Source organism: Hyla sarda, chromosome 6, assembly GCF_029499605.1.
Source record: "Hyla sarda isolate aHylSar1 chromosome 6, aHylSar1.hap1, whole genome shotgun sequence".
Classification (NCBI taxonomy): domain Eukaryota; kingdom Metazoa; phylum Chordata; class Amphibia; order Anura; family Hylidae; genus Hyla; species Hyla sarda.
In genome coordinates this window covers 24,108,712-24,126,211 of record NC_079194.1, presented here as the reverse complement: position 1 = coordinate 24,126,211, position 17,500 = coordinate 24,108,712, and the positions used below count along the sequence as shown (strand labels likewise).

The 17,500-nt window shown below is 40.8% G+C and overlaps 1 protein-coding gene across 4 annotated transcripts in view; it reads right to left on the bottom strand.

Annotated features, from left to right (window-relative positions):
* Positions 1 to 17,500, bottom strand: part of AGL (amylo-alpha-1, 6-glucosidase, 4-alpha-glucanotransferase) — a gene marked incomplete at its 3' end in the record, with an annotated part of 112,581 nt that overhangs the window by 12,603 nt on the left and 82,478 nt on the right. For all 4 annotated transcript variants that reach the window (XM_056523312.1, XM_056523314.1, XM_056523311.1 and 1 more), the window contains 8 exon segments: positions 118 to 252; positions 1,393 to 1,505; positions 2,403 to 2,527; positions 4,965 to 5,115; positions 6,431 to 6,586; positions 10,186 to 10,287; positions 13,728 to 13,891; positions 17,187 to 17,310. In XM_056523312.1, the coding sequence (XP_056379287.1) occupies positions 118 to 252; positions 1,393 to 1,505; positions 2,403 to 2,527; positions 4,965 to 5,115; positions 6,431 to 6,586; positions 10,186 to 10,287; positions 13,728 to 13,891; positions 17,187 to 17,310 (1,070 nt within the window).

The following is a 17,500-nucleotide window of genomic DNA, read 5'->3' as shown; positions in this document are numbered from 1 at the left end:
AAAACTAAAGTGCAAAAAACGAAAACTGGCCTGGTCCTTAAGGAGAAAATGGGCTTGGTTCTAAAGGGGTTAATCCTACGTTCATTATAAGCAAACAAATCTGAACACAATACTCACGTCTCAAATGAAACCTTCAGGATGGGATACTTCTCGTCGTCCGTCACGCTGCCCGACTTGAAATGTGGTCTGAACTGGATCAAATGATTGCGCAAGATACCCGCAGCTTTCTGGGCGTTGGGATCCAAGCTCACCCTGTATCAGATACGAATGCACAAGATTTTAATAAACCATTATAAATTAATTTAAAGTGAATGTGTCACCTAGACTTTTATTTACTGATTAGATACAGATACTGTAAAATGTTGTTTTTTTCTAATCGGTTTCTATTTTCTGATGGTAATTTTATTAATTTAACTTTTAGTACATTGTTATGGGGGTGACCATCTTGTTTGAGCTGTTATTCAAAGCATTTAGTGATATTCTTTACAGCAAGCTCCATTCACATAAGCAACAATAGACAGGAGCTGTCCCATTCACATGAATTGGAAACATCACTGGGTGTGCTCTGTGACCTTTTCAGAGGTAATTTTATCAGCAGGGGGCAGCTGAGCTGTGAGCATCAGCTATTGTGTATACCTCTGTTATCTATACACTACAGCTTCCACTGTAATTCTTTATGTGATAAGGAGGAGACTGCTGCAAGGTGATATGTACAGAATAGGAAGTCTCAGCTTAGAGTCTAGCTGTCACTATGCACCTGCCTTCCAGACAGTTAAATCACACTTTACCATGACATTGATCCAGTGGCAGGATGTTTAAAACTCCCGGGCAATCTCTGCAGCCAGAAAATAACGCGATCAGGAAACTTGAAGTCTCTCAGACTTGCCTGGGACATCTGGTACATCTTCACGTTATTCTCTCGCTGCTGAGACTGCCAGGGAGTATTAAACATCCTGCCGCTGGATCAATGTCATGGTAAAGTATGATTTAACTGTCCGGACTCTGCTGTTTTAGTTTCAGGCTGGGGAAATTGCCGGTATCAGGACATCCCTAAACTCTACTATATTTTTATTTGACATACTTTTTACATATATATAAATTAATGTTTTTTTTGTTTTTTTTCAATATCAGTAATTTGAATATCAACTCTCTTGGACTTTTTCCCTTGTGTGATTTTTTAGATGTCAGAAACTTTTATTGCATCAGACATGCTACAAAGGGCGACCTAATGACCTTTTCACCTTTTTTTTCTTTTTTTAATATGTGAAAGATCATACAGGGGAAAAAAGAGAAACTCCAAAAACATGGCGGAAAATGTAATAAATAACTTGGACTGTGAAAAAGTAGAAATCCTCCCCCATCAGACTGCTATATGAGATTGTAGATTGATACCTGAATACAATGACACTTCCTGGGGTCAGGTTCTCAAACTCGATTTCTTGGACGTATTCATTTGGCCCTTTGGTTGTCACTCCGGCCTGTCTGACAATTTTACTGTCTGTGAGCTGCAAGGTAAAAAATATATGAATTATTCAGGTAAAAAATTAGTCCAAGAAAAATTCAATGTTTACACTATAGAATCCTCGTGCGGAGATTCCGCTGCACTAATCTAGCACTGGTGTAAATGGGTCTTTCATTGACCCATTTACACTGTGGCATTTCAGTGGTGAAGATTGACCCGCCAAAAGAATAAACATGTTTATTCTTTTGGCGGAATTACGTGCGGACTGCATTGGTGTCAAAGGTGACGGCGTAGGTCCAATCGGTTCTAGCGGCAAAGGATTTTGGTGACGATTCAGACTAAATCTCCGGGCAGTGATTCCATAGTGTGAACATTCCCTTAAAGATCTTGTTAGATTTTATAATCCTCTCAGTTCACTGCCCCCATCATGATAAACCACCCCCTGCCTTTATTTTTATTATTTGTTATGTTTTCTACCTTGATATTACTCTGTATTTTCTGCTCAGTCTCAGTCAGATTCACAGACTGGGAAGGGGCGTTCCCCAGCAGGCGTGACCTCATCTGAAGCCATACAGGGGAGAACTTCCTCCCTCACTCTGCTACACACAGCCCAGAGCAGTTCAGTGTGAGATGAGCTATGATTGGATAAGGCTGCACACACCCCCTTCCCCCTCAGCACTCCAGACTGCATTTCCCGATTTTGGACTTCTGCCAGGCCAGCAAGAGTCTAAAGTCTGTGCAAGAGATGGGGGGAAATGTTCTCTGGACAAGTAGGGAGACACCTAGTGGCAGCTTTTTTGAACACAAATAAAACATAGAAAACTGTTTTTTTTTATTTTTATTTTTAAACAACATAGTACATTAGAAATATTTTTATTTACCATAAGGAGTGCAATAGCAAAACATTTTTTAATGACAGTGCCCATTTAAATGTCTTTACCTGAATGTGCTCCCTGATCTCCACTGTATACTGAGGTAGGCCATTGATGAAATGCTCATCCTGTCTGTAGGGCTCCGTGCTCCGCTCCACCGTCCTGGCTTCTAGTATCACCTCCTCGATTTTTCCTTCACAAAGAAATGTTTTTATATTAATCCCTTAAGATCCAGACAATTTTGGGCCTCAACAATAAATCATTTTTATATTCACTTTTTATTTATTTTTTAGAAGTTGCTTTCCAAGAGTCATAACTTTTTATTCATTTAATGATTATTTATTATTCTTTATTAATTTTAAAACATTTGTAATCAACCCTTTAACAACCAAGTCAATTAGAAATTTTGCATCTTAAAGGGGTACTCCATTGTTAGACATCTTATCCCCTATCCAAAGGCTAGGGAATAAGATGTCTGATCGCTGGGGCCCCCCGCAATCTCCCGCAGCACCCAACGTCTAAACAAACACCAGGTTCCTGCAGTAGTGGTCGTGACGTCACCGCCACGTCCCCTCATGACATCATGCCACACCCCCTCCATTTACGACACGCCCCCCTCCCATAAACATAAATGGAGAGGGTGTAGCATGTCGTCACGAGAGCCGTAGCCGTGACATCACGATCACGGCCTCTTGCTCCAAGTGTTCTGAACAAAATGTTCAGAACGCTGGAGCCCCGGAGTACCCCTTTAATTTTTTTTATCTTCTACCGTTACCCTTTTATCTTTCCACCAACAGGGCCATATGAGGGCTTGTCTTTTTGTGGGAACCATTGCACTGTACTTTGTAATGCCTGCCCTTCATTTTACCATAAAATGTACAGCGAAGCAGAAAATATATTGTTTGAGGTGAAATTGAAAAAAAAAATGCTATTTTGCTAATTTCTGGGGGGGGGGTTCTTTTTTTATGCCGCTCACTTTTGAGACAAAATTGACATGTCATCTGTCTAATGAATCTGTAAAATTGCTCATTAATCATCATATTCTGATTCCTGTAACTTTTTAAGTTTTTCGTATATGGAGCTGTGTTTAAGCTAATTTTTTGCAACAATTTTTTTTTAATCTTTACCATTTTGGGGGTTATAAGGACTTTTGAATGTTTTTTCGTTTTTCTAGGATGTGAGGGCGATCAAGAAACTGCAATTCTGGCATTTGCCTTTTTTGATGCCATTTACCATGATGATGCATTATATTTTAATAGTTCAGACAATTCCACATGCAGTGACACCAAATGTGGTTTTGGAAAACAGGAAAAGGGAGGAATTTATTTGATATATTACAAAAAATGTTTTTAGAACCCATTGGGGACTTGTATGAGCAATAATTTGATTGCTCATACAGATCAACCAAGTACATATGTACAGCATTGATCCATTAGATCTGTGCTCTTTTCGTACAGCCTGCCATGAAAGGCTAGTAAAGGCTATGACAGCAGCATCTAAACGGTTAATAGCTGCATTGGAGATTGCTCCATGTCGGCTATTAGCAGCAGCCCTCGGCTGCTAATGGAGTCCTGAGCCCACTCCATACACCCTTAATAGTCTCATGAATAATAGCCCCATGAATAAATAAATGTCATGAGTTGTTAAGGGGTTAAAAAACAGGAGATATAAATTAACCTAGTATTGTAACACATTACTGCCATTCGGTATTACACGGCTGGCTTATACTGGGTCGCTATTGTCTGTGACATCTAAGAGGTTAAATAGAGAAGACATCCCCTTCCAACCCAAATGTTTTCCATTAAAAATGCATCAGATAAAAACAAGTCAGGTTAGGAAATACTGGCCTAAAAGATCTTGAGCAAGGACTAAATGTTTTGGTCCCTTCTATGTCCCAAGTTTCTAACGCTTGTAACATTTAGTTAATAGGGATGAATGTACAGAAGGTAAAGGTATCTCAATTAATCCTCTCTAAAGGGGTTGTCTGACGAAATAAAACCTGTGTATGGTGTCAAGAAATATAATTAACAAATATAATGTCATTAGCCATAGTGCAGTGATCTTCCATGTCAGCTGTGCTGTCTGGCTTGTAAGCTGTGACGTCACGACACACACTCTGAAAAGAGTCTGCTCCTCTTCTGTCAGCACAGACGTCTCCAGGCATGTGAAGGGGGGGAGCTGTTATTACTACTCATTAGATTTAGGACTCATTAAATAAGGCAGCAGGGAGCCCGTTCTGATGGAAACTAATGTGACTGACAACAGTGTCCTGCTGCCTTATCTAATCAATCATAAATCTAATGAACTGTATTACCAGCTCCCCGCTCTTCACATTACTGGTCTGGTCCCGTGCTAAAAGAATGGAAAGGGGGGAGGAAAGACAAAGCTGACTGTTTTGAAAGCCTGTGAGGAGATGCCACAGTGTACAAGGGTAAGAGCTTAGCTGATATGAAAGATCTCTGCACTATGGCTAATAACATTATATTAGTAAGTTATTTTTTAATACTTTTTGACGCAATACAAAGGTTGCTTCTTTCGCTCCACAACCCCTTTAGTTTTCATTTTATTTTAAATCCATTGCACAGTTTTACAGAAAAAGTTCTGTCCCGGTATACAAGATGGGACTGTACCTGGGATGCACATCTGTGGCACCTCCTTGCTGTAGAAAGAAGTTTTCGGGTCTCTGAAAGCCGTCCTAGATACGGCCACCACTGACTGGTGTGTATGGGGACAGTGACGGGTCACCGCTACAATGTCCTCGTCCACTTGATCCACATAAACCTTGGGGGCAAAGAAAAAACATTTGGATAAGACAATATGGATATGGAGACAAGGGGACACGGGGGGGTAAAAGTGTCCGTACACCTTCAGATATCTTGAACACATGCTCGTTCAGCTGAAATCCAATTGTCCCATCCTTCACATAAACATGCACGCTCATCCCCCCCGTACACCCATAATGCAGAAATGGTTTAGCTGAGAGAGAGAAGAAACCTAGCTGCTGCCAGACAGCTGTTCCCCCAGATGGCTCTGGTGGTGCCTTATTTCTGTTGAGAACATCACCCCATTAGGGTGATTCTACGTGCATCAGAATTTTTTCATGCAGATGTATCAAAAATATGCAGCAAAAACTTGACTATTTTGTTGCAGATTCACTGAGACAAATCTACAACATAGTGAGCGGCTGTACATCTGCTGGTAAATTTCGCAGCTGTTCTGACCCATGTGGATGGACCTATAGGGGGGCAAAAAAAAAATTTTTCTCCAGGCCACAGTATGGCGGCAGCAGCTAAATCTATAGTATTTATCATATATATATATTTTTTTTTACCCACCTAAATGCTGCCCCTCTCAACACTGCCCCCATAGGCACAGGTCCAAACGTGCCTTCTGGCAAATGAAGCTGTTCTGACCAATGTGTATTCCCCAAAAGGGGGAGGGGGGGGGGGGGTATTTTCTTTCTACATGCCACAGTATGGTGGCATCTGCTACATCTATATTATTTATAATTATTTTACTCACTTAAAGGGGTACTCCAGAGGAAAACATTTTTTTTAATCATCTGGTGCCACAAAGTTATACAGATTTGCAAATTACTTCTATTTAAAAATCTTAATCCTTAGGAAGTTGTGTAGTTCTTTCCAGTCTGACCACAGTGCTCTCTGCTGACACCTCTGTCTGTGTCAGGAACTGTCCAAAGCAGGAGAGGTTTGCTATGGGGATTTGCTTGTACTCTGGACACTTCCTGACATGGACAGAGGTGTCAGCAGAGAGCACTGTGGTCAGACAGAAAGGAAATTCAAAAATTAAAAGAACTTTCTCTGTAGTATACAGCAGCTGATAAGTACTGGAAGGATTAAGATTTTTAAATAGAAGTAATTTACAAGTCTGTTTAACTTTCTGGCACCATATAATTTAAAAAAACAAATCTGTTTTCCAACAGAGTACCCCTGTAAGTGCAGCCCCCTTAAAACTGCCGCCCTAGGCACAGGCCCAAAAGTGCCAAATGGCAAATACAGCCCTGTATTTTGGAAACCTGAAAATGTAAATAGTGATGGAATAGATGAATAACTTTTAGGCATCTTGTAATAGGTACCTGACCGAATCCGCGGGCCCCCAGCTCTTGGTGCAGCCTATTCAGAGCTTTCTTCCCTGCGATAATTCCACTTTTAACATTCACCTCTCCGGCATTGGGGACGGCAACATTGGGGTTCCACTTAGTGTAAAATCTCTCCTCCGTCACCACAGAAATCTGCAAGGAGTAATTAGAATCTATTGACTAAAGGATATGGAGTACCGTATATACTCGAGTATAAGCCGAGTTTTTCAGCACGATTTTTCGTGCTGAAAACACCCCCCTCGGCTTATACTCGAGTGAACTCCCCCACCCGCAGTGGTCTTCAACCTGCGGACTTCCAGAGGTTTCAAAACTACAACTCCCAGCAAGCCAGGGCAGCCATCGGCTGTCCGGGCTTGCTGGGAGTTGTAGTTTTGAAACCTCCGGAGGTCCGCAGCTTGAAGACCACTGCGGCCTTCAACATCATCCAGCCCCCTCTCACCCCCTTTAGTTCTGAGTACTCACCTCCGCTCGGCGCTGGTCCGGTCCTGCAGGGCTGTCCGGTAAGGAGGTGGTCCGGTGAGGAGGTGGTCCGGGCTGCTATCTTCACCGGGGAGGCCTCTTCTAAGCGCTTCGGGCCCGGCCTCAGAATAGTCACGTTGCCTTGACAACGACGCAGATGCGTCGTTGTCTAGGCAACGGCTCTATTCCGGGCCGGAAGCGCGGAGAAGAGGCCTCCCCGGTGAAGATAGCAGCCCGGACCACCTCCTCACCGGACCACCTCCTTACCGGACAGCCCTGCAGGACCGGACCAGCGCCGAGCGGAGGTGAGTACTCAGAACTAAAGGGGGTGAGAGGGGGCTGGATGATGTTGAAGGCCGCAGTGGTCTTCAACCTGCGGACCTCCGGAGGTTTCAAAACTACAACTCCCAGCAAGCCCGGACAGCCGATGGCTGCCCGGGCTTGCTGGGAGTTGTAGTTTTGAAACCTCTGGAGGTCCGCATGTTGAAGGCCGCAGTGGTCTTCAACCTGCGGACCTCCGGAGGTTTCAAAACTACAACTCCCAGCAAGCCCGGACAGCCGATGGCTGCCCGGGCTTGCTGGGAGTTGTAGTTTTGAAACCTCTGGAGGTCCGCAGGTTGAAGACCACTGAGGGCGAATGATGAGAAGAGGATGATGAAGGGGGGGGGTGTGGGGATGATGAAGGGGGGATGTGTGGGATGATAAGGGGATGTGTGGGATGATGACAAGGGGATGATGAAGGGGGGATGTGTGGGATGATGACAAGGGGATGATGAAGGGGGGATGTGTGGGATAAGGGGATGTGTGGGATGATGACAAGGGGATGATGAAGGGGGGATGTGTGGGATAAGGGGATGTGTGGGATGATGACAAGGGGATGATGAAGGGGGGATGTGTGGGATGATGACAAGGGGATGATGAAGGGGGGATGTGTGGGATGATAAGGGGATGTGTGGGATGATGACAAGGGGATGATGAAGGGGGGATGTGTGGGATGATGACAAGGGGATGATGAGGATGTTAATGACGGGTCTGGATGATGACAGGGGGGGATGAGGTATTTCCCACCCTAGGCTTATACTCGAGTCAATAACTTTTCCTGGGATTTTGGGTTGAAATTAGGGGTCTCGGCTTATACTCGGGTCGGCTTATACTCGAGTATATACGGTAAGTAAGCCTTATATACATTTATTATGATAATATAACATTATATAGATACTTAGACATTATTTAGGTTTACTTGACCTCCTTTCTGTAATCTGCTTCCCACTTCCAGCTTCTCTAAGATAATCATAGTAAACAAGTCTTATGAGTCCATTCCATACACTACACCAGTGTTACCATACCAGTGTGCCTCCAGCTGTTGCAAATCTACAGCTCCCAGCATGCCCGGACAGCCAAAGGCTGTCCGGGCATGCTGGGAGTTGTGGTTTTGCAACAGCTGGAGGCACACTGGTATGGTAACACTGCACTACACATTTATGTCATGTGATGTCGCTATTAAATTGGTACTCCACTGGAAAACATTTTTTTTAAATCAACTGGTGCCAGAAAATTTAACAGATTTGTAAATGACTTCTATTAAAAAATCTTAATCCTTCCAGTACTTATCAGCTGCTGTATGATCCACAGATTCTTTTCTTTTTGAATTTTCTTTCTGCCTGACCACAGTGCTCTCTGCAGTGCTGACACTGCTGTCGATTTTAGGAACTGTCCAGAGTAGGAGCAAATCCCCATAGAAAACCTATCCTGCTCTGGACAGTTCCTAAAAATGGACAGAGGTGTCAGCAGAGAGAGAACTGTGGTTAGACAGAAAATAAATTAAAAAAGAAAAGAACTTCCTGTCGAGCATACAGCAGCTGATAAGTACTGGAAGGATTAAGATTTTTAAATAGAAGTAATTTACAAATCTGTTTAACTTTCTGGCACCAGCTGATTTAAAAAAAAAATGTTTTCCAGAGGAGTACCCCTTTAAGGCTGCATTCACATCTCGTTTTTGCAATACGGTTGCCGTGTCCGGTTTCATTGAAAAAAACGTATCGAACCGTATTGCAAACCGTATATATAGACATTTCATTGTAAACCGTATGCACACCGTAGCATCAGGTTGTGTACGTTTTGCATCATTTACGGGTTTATACGGTTTTTAACGGTACATCAAACCGTAGTCTACTACGGTTTTGTGTCCCGGTCAAAAACCGTATCCAACCTGTATACAGTTATTTTAAAATGGAGTTCTATGGTAACCATATTGAACCGATGTACGGTTACATCCGGTTTGCACAATACTGTTTTTCATAAAAAATTTTTTTTGGGGAAATTCAATAAGAAAAGAAGAACTTTATTTAAAATAATGACAAACATAAAACTGTATCCGTTTTTTTTCAAGGAAAACGTATTAAAACTTATGTAAACGGATATCGGTTTCCAAACCGTATACGGTTTAAAAACGTGAGGAGGCATATACGGTTGCATACGTTTCGATCCAGTTTGGAGACATATGTTTTTTGGACAGAAACGGGATACGGGACCCGTATTGCAAAAATGAGATGTGAATGCGGCCTAAGGCTACATAAAAAAATGATAATGCAGAAATCTTGCAGTTTCCATTCTGGCCACTAGGCCTAAAACTAAGCTGACAAATCTGTACAGATCACTTACCAGCAGTCTCCTCCTCCTCAGCACATAGAGGATAACAGTGAAAGGTAACACTCCTATATACATAAAAGGTGCACACAATAGCTGTTGCTCACAAATCACCCCCCCCCCCCCCTGTAGAATGACCTCTGCAAAGGTCACAGAGCAATGCTTCCCATTCATGGGAACAGAGCAGCTCCTGTCTATTGTTGTCTATTGCTGTAAAGCTTATCAATAAATGCTGTTAAAAACAGCTCAAGCAAGATAGCTGTTCCCATAATAACGCATGAAAATTTTAATTAAAAAAAAATTGCAATCAGAAAATAGAAACAGATTAGAAAAATAAATCAGATTTCAGTCTCTAGCTTTAATCAGCAAAATGTAAGAAAAAAAAACCCAGAGTTTTCCTCTAAAAAAAGGATTTTATGACAAAGTCAATTCGAATAGTGGGGGCCATGTAGCTGGCACCCATCATGAGTGCTGAGAACCAGCAAAATGTGGTTCCCTATTCTAAAAAATAAGCACATAGTTCAAGAGAAAACGTATAGGAAAATTGTTTACTTGGAGAGCCTAGTCAGTCCAGATTTTTGCTATATTTCTCATAAAGTTACAAACCTTTGGATGTAATAACTAACCTGATGCGGCACCAGTTCATCATATCCCCGGGTGCTCCCGGTAGCGCAGCATGCCATAGACACAATAGCTGAGCTAGGCAATGAATCGTAAGCGGAACGATGCTGGAAAACAATACGTTTAGTTTTTATCATTCAAGAGAAAACAGAAGAAGCTAGAGACTGTCCTAAGGAACTGCCACTGACCGGCATCCAGCAGCTTGCTATGTATAGTAATAGATGCAAGCAGAACATTTTTAACCCACAATTCATGCAATTTAATAAGAAAAATATCTAAAAAGGTATACATAACCTTTAAAGGGTTACTCATTAACTATTTTTTTTTAATCAACTGGTGCCAGAAAGCTAAACAAATTTGTAAATTACTTATATTTAAAAATATAAATCCTTCCAGTACTTATCAGCTGCTGTATGCTCCACAGGAATTTATTTTCTTTTTAAATTTATTTTCTGTCTGATCACACTGCTCTGCTGACACCCCTGTCCATGTCAGGAACTGTCCAGAGCAGAGGAGGTTTGCTATGGGGATTTGCTCCTACTCTGGACAGTTCCTGACATGGACAGAGGTGTCAGTAGAGAGCACTGTGGTCAGACAGAAATTTAAAAAAAGAAAAGAAAAGCACTTCCTCAGCAGCTAATAAGTACTGGAAGGGTTAAGATTTTTAAAAAGACGTAATTTACAAATCTGTTTAACATTCTGGCACCAGTTGATTAAAAAAAAATTTTTTCACCGGAGTACCCCTTTAATTGTGATAGGCTGATCATAAGGAGAAGACCTGGAAGGATACACTATTGGCAGTGTCCGGACCAGTTTCTAATAGACATCCCCATTGGTGAGTCCGGAAAGACGTGTGTTGATGATGACACTTATGATATCTATAAATAGATCTCCCTATGGGAGATCATTATCTATATATATGATAGATAAATAGACAGATAGATAGATACTGTAGATATGAGATAGATAGATTCTGTAGATAGATAGATAAAAGATAGACAGATGAGATAGATATAAGATACTGTAGATAGATGCTGTAGATAGATAGATAGATAGATAGATAAGAGATAGATAGATAAGAGATAGATAGATAAGAGAAAGATACAGTGGGGATCAAAAGTTTGGGCACCCCAGGTAAAAATTGTATTAATGTGCATAAAGAAGCCAAGGAAAGATGGAAAAATCTCCAAAAGGCATCAAATTACAGATTAGACAGACAATCTTATAATATGTCAACAAAAGTTAGATTTTATTTCCATCATTTACACTTTCAAAATAACAGAAAACAAAAAAATGTCATCTGTAAAAGTTTGGGCACCCTGCAGAGTTAATATCTTGTACTGCCCCCTTTGGCAAGTATCACAGCTTGTAAACGCTTTTTGTAGCCAGCCAAGAGTCTTTCAATTCTTGTTTGAGGTATCTTTGCCCATTCTTCCTTACAAAAGTCTTCCAGTTCTTTGAGATTTCTGGGCTGTCTGTCACGCACTGCTCTTTTAAGGTCTATCCATAGATTTTCAATTATGTTGAGATCAGGAGATTGTGAAGGCCATGGCAAAACCTTCAGTTTATGCCTCTTGATGTAATCCCCCTGTGGATTTCGAGGTGTTTTTAGGATCATTATCCATTTGTAGAAGCCATCCTCTCTTTAACTTCAGCTTTTTCCCAGATGGCATCAAGTTAGCATCCAAAATTTGCTGAAATTTTATTGAATCCATTTTTCCTTCTACTCGTGAGATGTTCCCAGCATGATTGATCCACCCCCATGCTTAACAGTTGGACAGAGGTTCTTTTCATTAAATTCTGTTCCCCTTCTTCTCCAAACGTACCTTTGCTCATTCCGGCCAAAAAGTTCAATTTTAACCTCATTGGTCCACAGAACTTGTTTCCAAAATGCATCAGGCTTGTCTATATGTTCATTTGCAAAGTTCAAATGCTGATTTTTGTGGTGAGGACGTAGAAGAGGTTTTCTTCTGATGACTCTTCCATGAAGACCATATTTGTACAAGTATCTCTTTATAGTGGAATAGTGTACCACAACTCCAGTGTCTGCCAGATCTTTCTGGAGGGATTGTGCAGTCAAACGTGGGTTTTGAATTGTTTTTCTCACAATCCTGCGAGCTGTTCTGTCTGATATTTTCTTGGTCTTCCAGATCTTGCTTTAACTTCCACTGATCCTGATGACTGCCATTTCTTAATTACATTCCCAACAGAGGATATTGACATCTGAAAACGTTTTGCTATATTCTTTTAGCCTTCTCCAGCTTTGTGAGCGTCAACTATTTTCAGTTTCAGATTTCTAGACAACTGCTTAGAAGAACCCATGGTGCTGATTGTTGGGGCAAGGTCAGATGAGTCTGGGTATTTAAAACCTTTGAGATTGACATCACTTGGTCTTCCCAGATGATGATTGAGAACAATCCATGACACTGGCAGGTCTCAGCTTTGCAAAGGGGGCAGTGCATGCTATAAATTCTGCAGGGTGCCCAAACTTTTGCAGACGCCATTTTTTTGTTTTCTGTTACTGTATTTTGAAAGTGTAAATGATGGAAATAAAATCTAACTTTTGTTGACATATTATAAGAATGTCTAATCTGTAATTTGATGCCTTTTGGAGATTTTTCCATCTTTCCTTGGCTTCTTTATGCACATTAATACACATTTTTACCTGGGGTGCCCAAACTTGATCCACACTGTATGAGATAGATATGAGATAGATAGATATGAGATAGATACATATGAGATAGATACATATGAGATAGATACATATGAGATAGATACATATGAGATAGATAGATAGATAGATATGAGATAGATAGATAGATATGAGATAGATAGATATGAGATAGATAGATAATGTAGAAAGATATGAGATAGATAGATATATATGAGATAGATAGATAGATAGATATGAGATAGATAGATATGAGATAGATAGATATGAGATAGATATGAGATAGATAGATACTGTAGAAAGATATGAGATAGATATATATGAGATAGATAGATCGATATGAGATAGATGTTAGATAGATATGAGATAGATAGATATGAGATAGATATGATACAGATAGATATGAGATAGATATGAGATAGATAGATGATAGATAGATGATAGATAGATAGATATGATACAGATAGATGTGAGATAGATAGATATGAGATAGATATGAGATAGATAGATACGAGATAGATAGATATGAGATAGATAGATATGAGATAAGATATATATGAGATAGATATGAGATAGATAGATAGATAGATACTGTAGATAGATATGAGATAGATATGAGATAGATAGATAGATACTGTAGATAGATAGATATGAGATAGATAGATAGATAGATAGATACTGTAGATAGATAGATATGAGATAGATATGAGATAGATAGATAGATAGATAGATAGGCAATAAATAGATAAATACATGAATAGATAGATTAGATAGATATTAGACAGACATTATATAGAACATAAATAAATAAAAAATTCAGATGCCCCCCCCCCCCCCCCCCCTCCAATCTTAATTTGATAAATAAGCCCCTCTTACTGTAATAGGGCTCTCATTGTCATGTGTGACATCCATGAAGAGTGCATGGGCAATTCCAGGGACCAGGGGTCTGAGAGAAGGCTGCACAAAGGACCCCACCGGCTCCCCGCCATAGCGGTATACAAGCCGGCCTTCCTCGTGGCTGTTGTACGCACTCATGGCCTCTGCCAAAAAAACATATATATTTTAATTCATCACTAATATAGCAAGTAACACACATGGGCAGTGACATGACCATTATGGAGACTGTCACCAATGAGCTAGCTATGCCTGAGGGCAAACAATGGTGGCTGCTATGTATAATGCTAAAAATAAAAACATAATAACATTATTGTGATAATATATAATAAACAGAAAAATGTAACTACGATCTTTATTAAAGCAAAAATGTGAAATACAGCTATAAATAAGGGCGGTGTGTTTTATATGTATATAGATCGGCCATAACATGAAAACCACTGACAGGTAAAGTAAATAACATGGAGTAACAAGGCTCTGTACAACCTGAGAGTTGTATGGGGCTGTAACATTTAAAGGGGTACTCCACTGCCCCAGCATCCAGAACATGACATCATGCCACGCCCCCTCAATGCAAGTCTATGGGAGGGGGCGTGACGAAGTCACGCCCCCTCCCATAGACTTGCATTGAGGGGCGTGGCGTGACGCCACGAGGGGGCGCGGCCATAAAGTAACGAGCCCTTCAGCCCGCGCCCAGCATACGGAACTAAATGTTCCAGACGTTGGGGCAGTGGAGTACCCCTTTAACCCACTGCAGTCTATCCTATGTGGCATTCCTTCTAGGTGACAATATTTCTGTAATACGATGCTATATAGAGGCATTAAAGGGGTACTCCGGTAGAAAACAATTTTTTTTTTTAAAGGGTACTCCGGTGGTTGAACAGATTTGTAAATTACTTCTATTAAAAAATCTTAATCCTTCCAGTACTTATTAGCTGCTGAATACTACAGAGGAAATTATTTTCTTTTTGGAACACAGAGCTCTCTGCCGACATCATGACCACAGTGCTCTCTGCTGACATCTCTGTCCATTTTAGGAACTGTCCAGAGTAGGAGAAAATCCCCATAGCAAATATATGCTGCTCTGGACAGTTCCTAAAATGGACAGAGGTGTCAGCAGAGAGCACTGTGCTCGTGATGTCAGCAGGGAGCACTGTGTTCCAAAAAGAAAAGAATTTCCTCTGCAGTATTAAGCAGCTAATAAGTACTGGAAGGATTAAGATTTTTTAATAGAAGTAATTTACAAATCTATTTAACTTTCTGTCACCAGTTGATTAAAAAAAATATATAAAATTTGCACCGTAATACCCCTTTAAATCAACTGGTGCCAGAAAGTTAAACAGATTGGTAGATTACTTCTATTGAAATATTTTAATCCTTCCAGTACTTATCAGCTGCTGTATACTTTCCACTTGTGTATTTCTTTCCAGTCTGACCACAGTGCTCTCTGCTGACTCCTCTGTTCAGGAACTGTCCAGAGTAGGAACAAATCCACATAGAAAACCTCTCCTGCTCTGGACAGTTCCTGACATGGACAGAGGGGTCAGCAGAGAGCACCGTGGTCAGACAGAAAAGAAATTCAAAAAAGAAAAGAACTTCCTGTGGATCATAACAGCAGCTGATAAGTACTGGAAGGATTAAGATTTTTAAATTGAAGTAATTTACAAATCTGTTTAACTTTCTGGCACCAGTTGATTTAAAAAAAAAAAAATGTTTTCCACTGGAGTACCCCTTTAAATAAAGTATTTATGACTCCGTATTACAGAGCCATAGGAAAAACGTGTGCACAAGGCGCACAGCTGTATGATATGATGTATGTCTGCTCCATCACTGTATCCTTTTATGTGCATGTTTTGCAAGTAGAGTATAACATGTACAAAAACCATTGGATCTTAAAGAAGCACTCCGGGGATTTTCTTTTTTTAGTACTTATACAGTGTAGCATAGGCTATTGTTGTAGTTTTAGCCATACTGATTGAAATTCCATCATTGAAATTATTTCCTAATGCTGCCGACATCTTCTCTGAATCCTCCGACTTTGCAGAGAGAGGGTGTGAAGTCTCATCACTGCAGCTGGTCATCTAATTACCTGGCTAGACTACAGCAGCCTAAACTGCTGAGACTTATAAGTGGGTTGGGGTCAGTTCACACTATGTGCAGTTTCGATTTATTTTCTTATTCTGGGTACGTTCACACGTATGCAGATTTGATTCGCAGGATTTTCTGCTGCAGATTTCAATGTAAACTGAATGACTGAGCACCGCTTCTAATCGGCAGTTACAAATCCTGCGCATCAAATCTGCGCAGGATCCTGTATGTGTGAAGTGTATTTTTTAGAATTTTTTTTTGCCATAAGGCGAAAGTGATTTCAACAAAAAAGGTGTTTTATGAAGATTTAACATCTTTACACGTTGGTAGCGGCAGAAGTACACAGATAGAACTGGAAGGAGAAGTGCATAACTACTAAATATTCTTATAAGTGTATAACTACTATATATCCTAATCCCATAGATATAGCAGCAGTAGTATACAGACAGAGCTAGAGGAAAGGTATATAACTATTCTATATCCTGATCCCAAAGAGATAGCAGCAGTATACAGATATAGCTGGAGGGGAGATGTATAACCACTATACATCCTGATCCCATGTAGACATCAGCAGTATACAGACAGAGCTGGAGGAGAGGTGTATAACTACTATATATCCTGATCCCATAGAGATAGCAGCAGTATACAGATAGAGCTGGAGGATGAGGAGTATAACTACTATATATCCTGATCTCAGAGATAGCAGCAGCAGTACACAGATAAAGCTGGAGGAGAGGTGTATAACTACTATATATCCTGATCTCATAGAGATAGCAGCAGCAGTATACAGATAGAGCTGGAGGAGAGAAGTATAACGACTATATATTCTGATCTCATAGAGATAGCTGTAGCAGTATACAGAGCTGGGAGGGGCATAACTACTATATCCTGATCCCATAGAGATAGCAGCAGTATGCAGATAGAGCTGGAGGGGAGGTGTATAACCGCTATATATCCTGATCCCTTAGAGATAGCTGCAGCAGTATACAGATAGATCTGGGAGGAAATTGGGTCTGGAAACTAGTAGGAAAGGGTCTAGTAGTTCCCAAGAAGTCAGCTGATCCAGGACTGACCAAATCCTCTGATTTAGCACTGTGAATTTCTGTGCGTCAAGCCAGAGATCACATAACCCAGTTACAGTAATGAAACGCATGGATGCAGCTGTGCTTTAATAAAACAAATGGCAATATAAGACTAGTGATGTGAGTGTGCATGATATGGACAAAAACACCGGAGTGCTTCTTTAATGATATTACATTTCTACTGTATGTTGCATTTCATAGGAGTTACCGTCCAGTTAGAAAAGCAAAGACTTAGTAAAGTTAATACATGCAATTCCCCACCGCAGCCTACCTCGTATGAGGGAGCTAATGCTCAGCCTAGTGACAAACACATTGTCCAGCTCCTCACTCCCAGTGAACAGCTCGGCCACCACATACAAGTCCGGCCGCAGCTTCCGAGCAGCATCCAGCAAGTACTACAGATAGCAGGAGAAACGGGAGAAGGGAGGGGGAGCGAGCAGCGGCATGCAAAGTGCGGAACCAAAACAGACGTGCAATATAAAAAAGGGAGGGGGAGCGAGGAACGGCATGCAAAGTGCGGAACCAAAACAGACGTGCAATATAGATAAAGGAGAATGTGCATATGCCAAAAGAAGCAAAAAAAAA